At 42.6% G+C, this 15,957-nt stretch overlaps 1 protein-coding gene across 1 annotated transcript; it reads left to right on the plus strand.

The window, feature by feature from the left end:
* Positions 1-99: 99 nt before the first annotated feature.
* On the plus strand, positions 100-15,622 carry LOC124145521 (beta-lactamase domain-containing protein 2-like). The gene is made up of 8 exons (XM_046515303.2): positions 100-437; positions 3,381-3,572; positions 4,497-4,596; positions 9,164-9,272; positions 9,860-9,982; positions 11,290-11,474; positions 12,685-12,945; positions 14,532-15,622. Exons 1-8 carry the CDS (start codon positions 295-297, stop codon positions 14,718-14,720), a joined length of 1,302 nt encoding a protein of 433 aa, XP_046371259.2. The 5' UTR covers positions 100-294; the 3' UTR covers positions 14,721-15,622.
* Positions 15,623-15,957: the final 335 nt, after the last annotated feature.

The raw sequence follows: 15,957 nt of genomic DNA on the forward strand, positions 1-15,957 counted from the left end.
GCCTTACCCTTATAATGATATATATATTATACGAGTGCTTACTTCAGTGTTACCGTAGCGTTATCTGTCGAAAAATAAATACCTATTTATATGGTATCAAAGTTTATCACAGTGTATGCTGCACAAAAGCCGAAGTTTACCGACTGCGTTCTTGAACCGGTTTCCCTGTCATAAGGCCATTTCACCTGCTGGGCACACGGAGACAAGCGTACAATCGCTCGGCGGAGCTAAAGCAAAGGCTCCCGAGAAAAATATATTGCGTTGCGAAGCACCTGAGCGGTTTGACAGTTGACGATGGGACTTATACAGTGGGGGGTTACCCTCGTCCTTTTCACCCTTGCGTTCACGTATCTGCCCAGACTGTTCGCTCCCAAACAGAATCCTTTTGTCGAAGGGTATTTTCATCCGAAGTTTCGCAAAGTTGCTGACACCCTCAGGTGAGTTATGAAGTGGAGATGTATCTGTCATGGTTCATTTAGCGTTAGAATATTATGTGGGTCAATGAATTCAGGTCGAATATATTTTTTCCATTTTCAACCACCCGGTTGCACGCCCGGACTTTGGACCAAGACCGCAAGATTGAGCATGTGTAGTGCATTATGTTTGTGTGAATTGTGACGGCCCAGCTTAAAGTAGGTTGATTTGATGTACACAGATAGCAGTGTGGGCGTGGTTGCGTTGCTAGTACACTATTCAGAATTTGTTTAGAGAGAGAATTAAACGTTGAATCCGATAGGTGCATACGCTTACGGAGACACGTCCTGCGTAACAATTGCACTGACTCATGGTGACTCACTGACTTGAATAGTGTCTTCCTTATACACACTTTGCTTCATTCGTACAATTATTGGTTCACTCGCAGGCATAATAAATGTCTCACCTGTATATATATATTGGCGTCGTTCTACAACTTTTGATTGGGACATATATATTTTTCACCTTTCAACTTCAACTTTCTAATTGTCAACGTTCCCTTCATGTCGAGCAATCTTCCTGCAGCTCCAGCCCTTCGTGTCCTGATTTCACAATTTTGAGGTACAATCGAGCATGCTTTTTCCACCAGGATTCAAAGAGCGTCATTGAACTCAGAAGTAGCTTGATCAAGGTTACAACATCCAAGGCCTCAGTAATGCTTTCAAAATGTTTTATGGTAGACATTTTGAGGACATTTAAAAGTTTGACGCGATCAGTAATAAAAGTTATGTCCGATGCATTTTCCTATTTTGACTTGTAACATATGACCCCGTGTTTGTTTCAGGTAATTGACTTACCTTTACATGTGTTTGTGACGGGTGCAACCGGTGAGGCAGGATAAGCTCCCCTTTTCGCGAACACTTGATGTCATCACTATTTGATAGTGATTCATGAGCACATGCTTATGATATAAACGTACATTATTCGTACATTCATTGTTTTAATCGGACATATATTGGCTTACTCGTACACGTATTGCCTTACCCATACACATATTGTCTTATCCATAGACATATTGGTTTAGCCGTACACATGTTGCCTTACTCGTACACATATAACCTTGCGTGTATACTTATTTGCTTACTATTAATATCGCCTTACTAGTACAAATATTGCCTTACTCGTACACATATTGCCTTACTCATACAAATATTGCTTTTCCCGTACACATATTGCCTTACCCGTACATGTATTGCCTTACTCATACAAATATTGCTTTATTGATACATATATTGATTTACTAATACACATATTGCCTTACCAGTGCACATGTAACCTTACTTATACATATATTGCCTTACCCGTATATATAAATTGCATAACATGTACATATATTGCCATATCCTTTCATATATTGCCTTACCCGTACACATATTGCCTTACCCATACATGTATTACCTTACCCCGTAAACATATTGCCTTACCCCTACAAATATAGCCTTACCCGTCCACGTATTGGTTTATCCGTACACATGTTGCCTTACACGTACATATATTGCCTCACCCATACATGTATTGCCTTACCCGTACACATATTGCCTCACCAGTGCACATATTGCCTTACCCGTACATCTTTTGCTTTCACCGTACACGTATTGCCTTATCCGTACACATATTGCCTTACTAATACACATATTGCCTTACTAATACAGATATTGCCTCACCAGTGCACATATTACCTAACTGATAAATATATTGCCTTATCCGTACACATATTGCCTCACCAGTGCACATATTACCTAACTGATACATATACTGCCTTACTCGTACACATATTGCCTTATCCGTACACATATTGCCCTACTAATACACATATTGCCTCACCAGTGCACATATTACCTAACTGATACATATATTGCATTACTCGTATATACATACATACATACATACATACATACATACATACATACATACATACATACATACATACATACATACATACAATATATATTGCCAGTGCACATATGACCTTACTGATACACATATTGCCTTATCCGTACATATATTGCCTTACCCCTACAAATATTGCCTTACTGGTGCACATATTGCCCACCCGTACACATATTGCTTTACCCGTACACATATTGCCTTATCCGTACACATATTGCCTTACCTCTACAAATAATGCCTTACCCGTACATATATTTGTTAAGCCGTACACATGTTGCCTTACTGATATATATCTTGCCTTTCCGTACATATATTGCCTTACTCATACACATATTGCCTTACCCGTAAACATATTGCCTTACCCTTACAAATATAGCCTTACCCGCCCACGTACTGGTTTATCCGTACACATGTTGCCTTACACGTACATATATTGCCTCACCTGTACACATATTGCCTCACTTTTACACATATTCCCTTACCCGTACACAAATTGCCTTACCGATACATATATTTTCACACCCGCACACATATTTCCTCACCCGTACACATATTTTATTGCCTTACCCGTACAAAATTCGCATTGGTTTGTCGGTGTTTTTTTGTCCTCTATCCTGCCACGTTCTGTTTCCTTGTCCTTTATCCTGCCACATTCTGTTTCTTTGTACTTTCTCCTGCCATATTGTGTTTTTTTGTTCTTTCTACCGCCACAGTATATTTCTATGTCGTTTCGACTGCCTTTCTTTGTCCTTTCTCCTGCCACATTCTGTTTCTTTGTCCTTTGTACTGCCACACTGTCGTTCTTTGTTCTTTCTACTGCCACATTGTGGTTCTGTGTCCTTTCTTTTGCCACATTGTGGTCCTGTGTCCTTTCTCTTGCCACATTGTTGTTCTTTGTCATTTCTCTTGCCACATTGTGATTCTTTGTTCTTTCTACTGCCACATTATGTTTATTTGTACTGTCTCCTGCAACTTTATAACACTTTGTTTCTGCAACGTCGTGTTTCTTTTAACAGAGCAAATATCGAAAATGGGAAAGAAAAGGGTGCAGCGTTTACTGTGTATCACCGTGGAGAGGTTGTGGTTGACATGTGGGCTGGCTATGCTGATGAGGAGGCGGGGAGACAATGGTCCGGAGACACCATGTTCGTTGTCTTCTCAACTACGAAGGGCATCGCCGCTCTCACCGCGGCAAGGATGGTAGACAAGTGAGTGGAACCATAATCCCCGGAAATTTAGTATGAGTGAGTGAGTGAGTTAGGTTTAACGCCCCTTTTAACATTATTCCAGTTATATAGCGGCGTGTCAGCTTAATGTGCGAGGAAAGCCCGAAGTGATGCAGGTCTCAGACGTGTACCACTTCGGTGAAACCCACGAGCACGGGTATGGTGCTGACAAACCTACAAACATAATCGGGGCGAACCGGGATTCGAACCCACAATCATAGGTTTCTGGCGCGCCCAAGGGCCGCAACTCTGCACAGCGAATTGCGGCGCCTTCGACGACTGGGCCACCCGTGCCCCCTCGGAAATTTAGAGAATACACACCAAGGAACAACGGATATGATATATATGTGCCGGTTAAATATATAGTGTGGGACTCAAGCCCTCAAGTTATTTACAAAGTTAATTTAAAATATTAACCCGACTTGTAAGCAAATACATGTTCTATCACAAGTCTTTGAAGGAAGTGTCACTTAGCTCAATATCCAGTGCATTCTGGACTTCTATCTACTTTCCTCAAGTAATTTCAAACCGCAAATTCGGAATTTCAAATTATGTTCTGGTACTTGTACTGTCATTTACGAGACCCATTGGAAATCCGTTTCATAATTCTTTGTCAAAACATCAAAAGGAATACATCGTTTTTCCGCGTGCTTGGTCGTCTCGTGACGAAAACAGTGAATAGTTCAGTTCCATCTATACTTCAGCTAGCAAATAGCATACACATTTTTGGCTTATTTGTGTTTGTGCAGCCAACAAGTAATCCTCAATACATGGTTAAAATCTTAAATTTGAAACATAAAAACCTGTTCATATAATTTTGGAAGTTAACTGGTATAAAATTCTGTCACATGTGTTAATCGCCAACCAGATATAGTAATGTATGACTCTCAACATGGTTATATCCAGGGGCTGGCTGGACTACAAGAAGCCAGTGGCCCACTATTGGCCGGGGTTTGCTCAGAACGGCAAAGGGGAGATAACTGTGGAACAGCTACTTGGACATCAGGTAGGCTCACACAGTCTCTTCCGAGGCAATGAAAAATTATGTAACTGGACAATCCGTCAATATGTATTTAATAACATCATGAATAACCCTCACTAGTTGTGTTGACAGGGTGGCCTATTATTTGAAGGGACAGCAAGACTAGTCAGTCTTGTTGACACGTACAAAATAAATACTTCAACTGAAAACAGCTGGCCAATTGGGTGTGTTAACTCGGAGGTAACATGGCACGTTTGTATCTATGTAAAGATATGTATGCAGCTGGAATAGTTAGACAATTGTGTTCACAGGGAGCCTGTGGCCCTCGGAGGCAACATGGCACGTTTGTATGAATGTCAAGACATGTGCTGCATCTGGAATAGTTCGACAGTTGTGTTCACAGGGTGGTCTGGTGTCCATCGGCGGCAGCATGGAACGTTTGTGTAAATATTGCATATAATGCATCTGGAATAGTTAGACAATTGTGTTCACTGGGTGGTCAGGTGTCCCTCGGAGGCAACATGGCACGTTTGTATGAATGTCAAGACATGTGCTGCAGCTGGAATAGTTCGACAGTTGTGTTCAGAGGGTGGTCTGGTGTCCATCGGAGGCAACATGGTACGTTTGTATGAATGTCAAGACATGTGCTGCAGCTGGAATAGTTAGACAATTGTGTTCAGAGGGTGGTCTGGTGTCCCTCGGAGGCAACATGACACGTTTGTATGAATGTCAAGACATGTGCTACAGCTGGAATAGTAAGACAATTGTGTTCAGAGGGTGGTCTGGTGTCCATCGGAGGCAGCATGGAACGTTTGTATGAATACTACATGTAGTGTATCTGGAATAGTCAGACAATTGTGTTCACGGGGTGGTCAGGTGTCCCTCGGAGGCAACATGGCACGTTTGTATGAATGTCAAGACATGTGCTGCAGCTGGAATAGTTAGACAATTTAGTTCAGAGGGTGGTCTGGTGTCCATCGGAGGCAACATGGCACGTTTGTATGAATACTACATATAATGCATCTGGAATAGTCAGACAATTGTGTTCACGGGGTGGTCAGGTGTCCATCGGAGGCAGCATGGAACGTTTGTATGAATACTACATGTAGTGTATCTGGAATAGTCAGACAATTGTGTTCACTGGGTGGTCAGGTGTCCCTCGGAGGCAACATGGCACGTTTGTATGAATGTCAAGACATGTGCTGCAGCTGGAATAGTTAGACAATTGTGTTCAGAGGGTGGTCAGGTGTCCCTCGGAGTCAACATGGCACGTTTGTATGAATGTCAAGACAAGTGCTGCAGCTGGAATAATTAGACAATTGTGTACAGAGGGTGGTCTGGTGTCCATCGGAGGCAACATGGCACGTTTGTATGAATACTACATATAATGCATCTGGAATAGTTAGACAATTGTGTTCACGGGGTGGTCAGATGTCCCTCGGAGGCAACATGGCACGTTTGTATGAATGTCAAGACATGTGCTGCAGCTGGAATAGTTAGACAATTGTGTTCAGAGGGTGGTCTGGTGTCCATCGGCGGCAACATGACACGTTTGTATGAATGTCAAGACATGTGCTGCAGCTGAAATAATTAGACAATTGTGTTCAGAGGGTGGTCTGGTGTCCCTCGGAGGCATCATGGCACGTTTGTATGAATGTCAAGACATGTGCTGCAGCTGGAATAGTTAGACAATTTAGTTCAGAGGGTGGTCTGGTGTCCATCGGCGGCAACATGACACGTTTGTATGAATGTCAAGACATGTGCTGCAGCTGAAATAATTAGACAATTGTGTTCAGAGGGTGGTCTGGTGTCCCTCGGAGGCATCATGGCACGTTTGTATGAATGTCAAGACATGTGCTGCAGCTGGAATAGTTAGACAATTTAGTTCAGAGGGTGGTCTGGTGTCCATCGGAGGCAACATGGCACGTTTGTATGAATACTACATATAATGCATCTGGAATAGTCAGACAATTGTGTTCACGGGGTGGTCAGGTGTCCCTCGGAGGCAACATGGCACGTTTGTATGAATGTCAAGACATGTGCTGCAGCTGGAATAGTTAGACAATTTAGTTCAGAGGGTGGTCTGGTGTCCATCGGAGGCAACATGGCACGTTTGTATGAATACTACATATAATGCATCTGGAATAGTCAGACAATTGTGTTCACGGGGTGGTCAGGTGTCCATCGGAGGCAGCATAGAACGTTTGTATGAATACTACATGTAGTGTATCTGGAATAGTCAGACAATTGTGTTCACTGGGTGGTCAGGTGTCCCTCGGAGGCAACATGGCACGTTTGTATGAATGTCAAGACATGTGCAGCAGCTGGAATAGTTAGACAATTGTGTTCAGAGGGTGGTCAGGTGTCCCTCGGAGTCAACATGGCACGTTTGTATGAATGTCAAGACAAGTGCTGCAGCTGGAATAATTAGACAATTGTGTACAGAGGGTGGTCTGGTGTCCATCGGAGGCAACATGGCACGTTTGTATGAATACTACATATAATGCATCTGGAATAGTTAGACAATTGTGTTCAGAGGGTGGTCAGGTGTCCCTCGGAGGCAACATGGCGCGTGTGTATGAATGTCAAGACATGTGCTGCAGCTGGAATAGTTAGACAATTGTGTTCAGAGGGTGGTCTGGTGTCCCTCGGAGGCAACATGGCACGTTTGTATGAATGTCAAGACAAGTGCTGCAGCTGGAATAGTTAGACAATTGTGTTCACGGGGTGGTCAGATGTCCCTCGGAGGCAACATGGCACGTTTGTATGAATGTCAAGACATGTGCTGCAGCTGGAATAGTTAGACAATTGTGTTCAGAGGGTGGTCTGGTGTCCATCGGCGGCAACATGACACGTTTGTATGAATGTCAAGACATGTGCTGCAGCTGAAATAATTAGACAATTGTGTTCAGAGGGTGGTCTGGTGTCCCTCGGAGGCATCATGGCACGTTTGTATGAATGTCAAGACATGTGCTGCAGCTGGAATAGTTAGACAATTTAGTTCAGAGGGTGGTCTGGTGTCCATCGGAGGCAACATGGCACGTTTGTATGAATACTACATATAATGCATCTGCAATAGTTAGACAATTGTGTTCACGGGGTGGACAGGTGTCCCTCGGAGGCAACATGGCACGTTTGTATGAATGTCAAGACATGTGCTGCAGCTGGAATAGTTAGACAATTTAGTTCAGAGGGTGGTCTGGTGTCCATCGGAGGCAACATGGCACGTTTGTATGAATACTACATATAATGCATCTGGAATAGTCAGACAATTGTGTTCACGGGGTGGTCAGGTGTCCATCGGAGGCAGCATGGAACGTTTGTATGAATACTACATGTAGTGTATCTGGAATAGTTAGACAACTGTGTTCACTGGGTGGTCAGGTGTCCCTCGGAGGCAACATGGCACGTTTGTATGAATGTCAAGACATGTGCTGCAGCTGGAATAGTTAGACAATTGTGTTCAGAGGGTGGTCAGGTGTCCCTCGGAGGCAACATGGCACGTTTGTATGAATGTCAAGACAGGTGCTGCAGCTGGAATAATTAGACAATTGTGTACAGAGGGTGGTCTGGTGTCCATCGGAGGCAACATGGCACGTTTGTATGAATACTGCATATAATGCATCTGGAATAGTCAAACAATTGTGTTCAGAGGGTGGTCAGGTGTCCCTCGGAGGCAACATGGCGCGTGTGTATGAATGTCAAGACATGTGCTGCAGCTGGAATAGTTAGACAATTGTGTTCAGAGGTTGGTCTGGTGTCCCTCGGAGGCAACATGGCACGTTTGTATGAATGTCAAGACAAGTGCTGCAGCTGGAATAGTTAGACAATTGTGTTCACGGGGTGGTCAGATGTCCCTCGGAGGCAACATGGCACGTTTGTATGAATGTCAAGACATGTGCTGCAGCTGGAATAGTTAGACAATTGTGTTCAGAGGGTGGTCTGGTGTCCATCGGCGGCAACATGACACGTTTGTATGAATGTCAAGACATGTGCTGCAGCTGAAATAATTAGACAATTGTGTTCAGAGGGTGGTCTGGTGTCCCTCGGAGGCATCATGGCACGTTTGTATGAATGTCAAGACATGTGCTGCAGCTGGAATAGTTCGACAATTGTGTTCAGAGGGTGGTCTGGTGTCCCTCGGAGGCAACATGGCACGTTTGTATGAATGTCAAGACATGTGCTGCAGCTGGAATAGTTAGACAATTGTGTTCACGGGGTGGTCTGGTGTCCCTCGGAGGCAACATGGCACGTTTGTATGAATGTCAAGACATGTGCTGCAGCTGGAATAGTTAGACAATTGTGTTCAGAGGGTGGTCTGGTGTCCCTCGGAGGCAACATGGCACGTGTGTATGAATGTCAAGACATGTGCTGCAGCTGGAATGGTTAGACAATTGTGTTCAGAGGGTGGTCTGGTGTCCCTCGGAGGCAACATGGCACGTTTGTATGAATGTCAAGACATGTGCTGCATCTGGAATAGTTCGACAGTTGTGTTCACAGGGTGGTCAGGTGTCCATCGATGGCAGCATGGAACGTTTGTGTAAATACTGCATGTAATGCATCTGGAATAGTAAGACAATTGTGTTCTCAGGGTGGTCTGGTGGCCCTCGGGGGAAACATGACGAGTCTTCGTGAATATCGTGATAACCAGGAAGAGTTCACCCGACGACTGGAGAAAGTGACGCCACTCTGGGAACCAGGTTGGTATCACTGAGACCACCACCAGCAGCATACATAATATATACTCAGGGAGACCTGCCAACCAACATTTGCTCATGCGTGCTTCGAATCACAAATTCGACCTGAATAACATTTGCTCAACTAAAAGATGTATAGAGTAAAAGATTTCAACAAATGTACCAAAAATATGAACCGATTTAATGCATAACATAAATTCATTACTTGTGATATTTGTATCATTTTGGCTCTGAAACTACCAGGTAAAATAGTTTTCATGTTGAAAAAGAATAAGACAAATGGGTTCATTTTCGTGTGAACTTACCCTTTTACATTTGGATACAAAAGGCTGTCAATCCCACGAATGCTTTTCATGTCTTCGTGTATTTCCTTTGGTAAGATGTTCTTCTGATGCAGGTACTAAACCACACGCCAGCAACCTATGATCTTGGGTGCGAATCCCGTTTGTTTGTCTGCACTATACCCGTGCTCGCGGGTTTCCCCAAATTGGTAAACGACTAACGCCTGATGTATTACTAGGCATATACAATAAGCCCGTATACATTGGTAAAACGACCCGACGACTAACTAGTATATGTACTGTGTGCAGGCACTGCTCACGGTTACCATGCCATCACATATGGTTTCTTTGTGGACACTCTTGTGAGGATGGCAGATCCCAAACACAGGAACATTACGCAGATATTCCGGGAGGAGATTGCCGAGCCTTTTGGTGAGTAAACGAATACATGCTGTCGGTTAAAACCAACTATTTCAAAGTACCAACTGCTTTATTGTATATTATGTATAATTAACGCGAGCAACTATACCTGGTGTTTGTTTGTTTGTTTGTTTGTTTGTTTGTTTGTTTGTTTACGCCGTAATATCCTCATCAAATCAGCGAATGACATAAACAGCAACGTGCCAGAACGTTGGGCTACGATTATGCTTAAGAAGACTGCTGATCTACTGATCTGATGAGTAAATTAGTTCACGGCTATAGGACAACGTTTTACATTACACCCCAAACATACCTTAGAGTCCATTTTATCTACGTGAAAAACGAATTGGTCAAAGTCAATGCGTGTCAATGACGATGAGCGGTGAATCAAATATGGTACATGTAATTATTATTCAGTCGTGAATAAAATATACAAGAATAACCACTCTCAATTATCTGGCATTGACGTTGACTAAATGTTATTTGACCAATAAGCAGTGTACATCAATTACTTTGAAGCACTTAGATTAGATTGTGGTGATGCATATATTGGAATTTGGAACAGAATATTAAAACAAAGAACTCACAAATTCGCTGACTTGGTTGATTGTGTGTCTTTGTAAATGTAAGCAACACAACTCTTTTTTTAATCATAGATCATACATAACACCTTTGCTAAAAGCAAAATCCATTACATGAGCTCGACTATTTCAGAAGAGTGTTTATAAATCACTATAAAGTAGTGACGATACCAGCTGTTCGCGAAAAGGCGAGCATACTTCGCCCTACTGGTGTCAGATTTGGAAATGTCCTCCACATGTGTTCCATAATATGACATAATATTTTTGAAAGGTTTACTAAGGCCTTGAATTTTGTAACCCTCATCAAACACACATTTTGACGCTCTTTGAAATCGTCATAGAAAGATGCTCTGTTGTATCTCAACAGCGAAAGTGTATACACCAAAGGCTGGAGCTGCTGGGATATTGCTCAAAATAAATGGAGGTTGAATTTAAATGGTGTCAGGTTGGGCCGCTGCTACGTTTTGTTTGTTTGTTTGTTTGTTGTTGTACATTTAGCCACAATAGTTCTCCAGTTCTCCAGTATCCCATAAGAATCCACTTAAAGGGAGATCGTGTGACGGGTCCGTGTGATTTAATTGAGTTTGCTTCGTCGTTATGTATAGTCCACACACACACACACACACACACACACACACACACACACACACACACACACACACACACACACACACACACACACACACACATAGCTAAATCGGTGCTTCCAACATAAGGGATTGTATTTTTTTGTTGCAGGCATCGACTTCCACATCGGTCTCCCAAAATCTCTGTCACATCGAGTAGCCCGTGGACATTTCTTGTCCGACATGGGGACGGTCATCGCTTCCCTGGCGTCTTGGCGTTCGTTTCACCTCTTTGGCAGTACCTTGTTCTTACCAGAATCCATCACTGCCAAGGCCATGAATGTTATCGACTTGAAGGTAATAGGCTGTTGGAATAGTGTCTGAGCTAGTGTAGGACACTTCTAAAATATACTGATGAAAACGAATAAGGGAACGATGAAAATCATAAGGAGTGAGTGAGTGAGTTTGGTTTTACGCCGCTTTTAGCAATATTCCAGCAATATCACGGCGGGGGACACCAGAAATGGGCTTCACACATTGTACCCATGTCGGGAATCGAACCAGGGTCTTCGGCGTGACGATCGAACGTTTTAACCACTAGGCTACCCGACCGCCCCCCAAAAAACATAAGGAAATTAGATTTACTGTCAGTACATTTGAAATAACGAGCATACAACGTCAGAATCAAATGTTGAGATATGTTTGTGTGGATTGCTTTCAATGCGTATTTGGTGGACAAGGCTGGGAGCCCATGATAGCATTATCATTTTACTGTGTCTAAAACTTACAGTTCCCTTATCCATTTGCATCATTGTATTGTGGTTTTCAGTTGCTTTACATCAAGCATGCAGTGTTCGTTGTATCTAAAACATCTGATACGTCCTGACCTTGGGGAAGCTTCGGTAATACCGGACAGAAAGCGTTTTATTTTTAATTGAGAAATGGAATAGTACACTATAAACTAACAGAAGTAAAGAAAAGTTTGACGTGGATTTCAACTTAGTCTTTTAATGCAACGTTGTTGTTTTTGTTTAGGTGCTGGTATATCTATCAAGTCATTAAACTGATCACATCTTTGATAAAGGTTCTCGCACCTGAACCGAAACGAGGGATTAGGTGAGTGAGTGAGTTGAGTTTAACGCAGCTTTTAACAGTATTCCTGTTATATAGCGGCGTGTCAGCTTAATGTGGGAGGAAAGCCCGAAATGATGCAGGTCTCAGACGTGTACCACTTCGGTGAAACCCACGAGCACGGGTATGGTGCTGACAAACCTACAAAGATAATCGGGGCGAACCGGGATTCGAACCCACAATCATAGGTTCTGGTGTGCCGAAGTGACGCAACTCTGCACAGCGAATCGCGGCGCCTTAGACGACTGGGCCACCCTTGCACCCCCGAAGGGATTAAGACTTTGAAATCCATATCATATATGTTCTCCCGCTCATGAGATCACATTAGATTCTTCACATGGAAGCACCCATGGTGTCCCTCTCTGTTATACGTCCATCTATAAGGTAAGCCATGCTCACCGGACTTCATTACTTTACAGTGTATGTTTTTTGACAGTTCAATAAACTTAATGACCCCGAAGAGATGAGTATTGGGCAGTCAGCCTTACTTGGTATAGGGACGGCCCGCAGCATCGCCAAGCTGTACAGTTACATGGCCATGGGCGGAAGTATCAAAGGGAAACAGCTCATCAAACCGGAAACTTGGAAACTGGTGACAAGCAGTTTAAGAACCGGTCAGGATCTCGTACTTCCTACGCTCATTGCAGAGTGGGGCAGAGGAGTAGCATTTCGTGAACTCCCGTACCCCAAGTATAAGGTACGTGCAGAATACAATGATCTTATATAAGGGTCTTCAATAGGCCGAACACTCCATATCCACCGCTTATAGAACACAATTTCACAGGCTGCATCCTGTAAGATCACCAGATTGGCGTTGGTTATAACCCTTGGTCGTGTATTAAGTAATACCTTTGTCGACCCGTGAAGATCCGGGGTAGAGTATATACGTAGGTCTTCAGCAACCCATTCTAGCCGTAAAAGGCGACTATGCTTGTAGTAAGAGGCGACTAACGGTGCGAGTGGTCTTTGCTCGCATTATTAAACATCGCACACCTGCAAGTCCCAAGACAAGAGCCAGCTCTAACGTATTGTTTTAGCTGAAGTACTCTACTCAGCGCTAATAAGCTGTGCTATTTGGTGTGTGATTGGATTAATGTAAGGTTGGATTCAGGTGAGGATTCTCCTGTAAACCTGACAGAGGTCATTTTGTTTAGATATAAATCTACTGATTCTTGAGAGGAGGGGGTGTCGCATTCATATTGAGTCGCATTTTTGGCTAGGGGCCAGCGGTCGCAATCTTTTGGAGACGCATTAATTTCACGTTTTACAGTACACATTTGGTGTCTTCTATTTCAGCATCTACACGGCATAGACACAGGCCTCACAAAATAAACACCACCTAAACACAACATCCCCATAATCTAAACATGTATACGACAAAATGTGCATGCCAATGTGTATTATCCTTATAATCTGAACATTGTTTAGAACTGAAACCGTCAGTCTGATAACAATAATAAAGAGGCTTCTCACAAAGCGGTAAACTCCACACTCGTGTATGTTTAAAGTGCGGTCAGTGGATCAGTGTGCACCCAATGATTCATTTTCAGCTCCCTGTGGAATATACAACTGAAGTGAGTGAGTATGGTTTTACGCCGCTTCTAGCAATATTCCAGCAATATCACGGCGGGGGACACCAGAAATGGGCTTCACACATTGTACCCATGTCGGGAATCGAACCCGGGTCTTCGGCGTGACGATCGAACGCTCTAACCACTAGGCTACCCGACCGCCCCTACAACTGAAGCTACCCGTGAGGCGCTAGAACGTTAACAGTCACATTACCATACCATCCTCCCGGACGTGGACACTAAAATTATAAAATATTGTTTGCGGTTTTTTTTAAGTAAAACTATTGAAGTCAAAGTTCACAATAATAACTCCTTGACATGTCAACTTACTTAATAATTAAAACAAACTATGTGGACAAGAAATCAGTGACATCGTTCAACGCAAAACATCAACCGATGCCCCGCCCACCCTGTTATCTGCCAATCATGAAACAGTAGTCTATTGGTGGGCGTGGCCTATTCTTTTGGTTTATGCATTAGAAATTGCTTGGTTGGCCAATGAAACGCCATAGAATCACTTTTATTTCTTTCACATCGACACAAATAAGCTTTATGAACATTACAATGCGTACATGTATTTATTCAGAAATGAGCTTAACATATGTTTAGGCCTATACGTTGCCACCTAAATACTATTTGCATAATTGCGCTATAGGAACCAATGCCAACAATATCCATGTATTATACTATACTAACTGATGTTGTTTTTCAGGGCCAGAAACTTATTGGTCACCCAGGCTATGGAGGTCAAGTCGGACACTTTGACCCCGTCAACCAGCTCTCCGTGGGTTACATCACTAACTATGCCTCTCTGTACGGTTTATGGGACGATCCACGGTACCTCGACCTGGAGGCTGCCCTGTATGACTGTCTAGAAGATTATGTACGAGGAGAGAAATAGTAATTTTCTAGAAATAATCACCCTTTGGTCGAGTTTATCCCTAGCATATAATGCAGAGGCGTATAGCTGTTTGCACCTTTGTAATTCCGTTCGTCCGTTTCTTGTCGGGAGCAGAACTTTTAACGTTCCTTCATACAACGTTGCATTTAGATTAATCAAGTAGTAAACTGATGCCTTCAGCTATTTTGGAATTTCAATAATATGTATTAATGTTTTACTGGGCATAGCTATGGGGTGACATGCAGTCTTGAATTAAGTTTTGAATGGTGTTCGTTTCAGGAAAGAACCAAAGCAATCTTCATTTACGAGAAAAAACATACACTGTGTTTTCAATGTAGAGCTAGGTTACCTGCGCTAAATTGAATTTGGAAACAAACGCGCAGCGGCGTTAATTTTAACATGCATCATACGCTGTTGATGTTGACATGGCAAACTCGGTTTGGTGTATTATGTATGGACACAATGTTTAGAATGCACTCTGGAAATCTTTAATCCAACATGGCTACATTACTTTTGACATGATATCAGGAACAAAAGAATGGGATACATATGGCATCAACACTTAACGCAAACTTCCACTCTTCCCTTTGAAGAACCTAATTAACAAGAAATATGATCCCATATGGCCGCAAACCAAACAAGATATCAGAAAGCAGTGAACATACTTAGTTTTACATATTAAGTATGGAGACAATTCTTCCACAATTTGAAAGCATTTCATTTAGTAACTTCTCCAGTAGGGTTCTGCAGATCTGTTCCCAAAAATAAGTAACATTCACTCTTAAAGGGGCACTGATCTAACGCAATTCCCCGGGACTGGTTGTTGCCTTTGTTATTGTTTTTTCCCAGTGAATACCCGGATGTATAGCAGAAATCTAGACTAGTTCGCGACCTCTGCTGCGCCATTCGTAAGCGCATTAGTCACTTTTATGGGTAGTAATAAGGGCGTATGGTCACATTGATCAACAAAATGAAATACAGTTTTCGAGATAATAAGGAAATGTAGGTATCTTTGTGAGCAGCATCGGTAATGGTGACGAAGTTTTGATAAGTCACTTGCTTGGTAATTTTGCGATTTTCGTTTACACTATTTTGACTTGCAACACAAAGTATATATTTCACCTGAGCATATGCTTTTTTTATAGTGTGTATATTTTTTTACTGTCAAATGTGTAAAAAATTTATTAAACGTCTAAATATTCAGTTATTTTACAAAGTGACTGTAAAACATTTCCAT

This window comes from Haliotis rufescens, unplaced genomic scaffold (genome assembly GCF_023055435.1).
Source record: "Haliotis rufescens isolate VD_foot unplaced genomic scaffold, xgHalRufe1.0.p SCAF_8, whole genome shotgun sequence".
Classification (NCBI taxonomy): domain Eukaryota; kingdom Metazoa; phylum Mollusca; class Gastropoda; order Lepetellida; family Haliotidae; genus Haliotis; species Haliotis rufescens.

What these genes read in the sequence shown, in the direction of transcription:
- LOC124145521 (XM_046515303.2), top strand. Translation starts at nt 295, where the DNA reads ATGGGACTTATACAGTGGGGGGTTACCCTCGTCCTTTTCACCCTTGCG. An exon ending in AAAGTTGCTGACACCCTCAG is followed by an intron (nt 438 to 3,380) that starts GTGAGTTATGAA and finishes TTCTTTTAACAG; the next exon opens with AGCAAATATCGAAAATGGGA. An exon ending in GCGGCAAGGATGGTAGACAA is followed by an intron (nt 3,573 to 4,496) that starts GTGAGTGGAACC and finishes GGTTATATCCAG; the next exon opens with GGGCTGGCTGGACTACAAGA.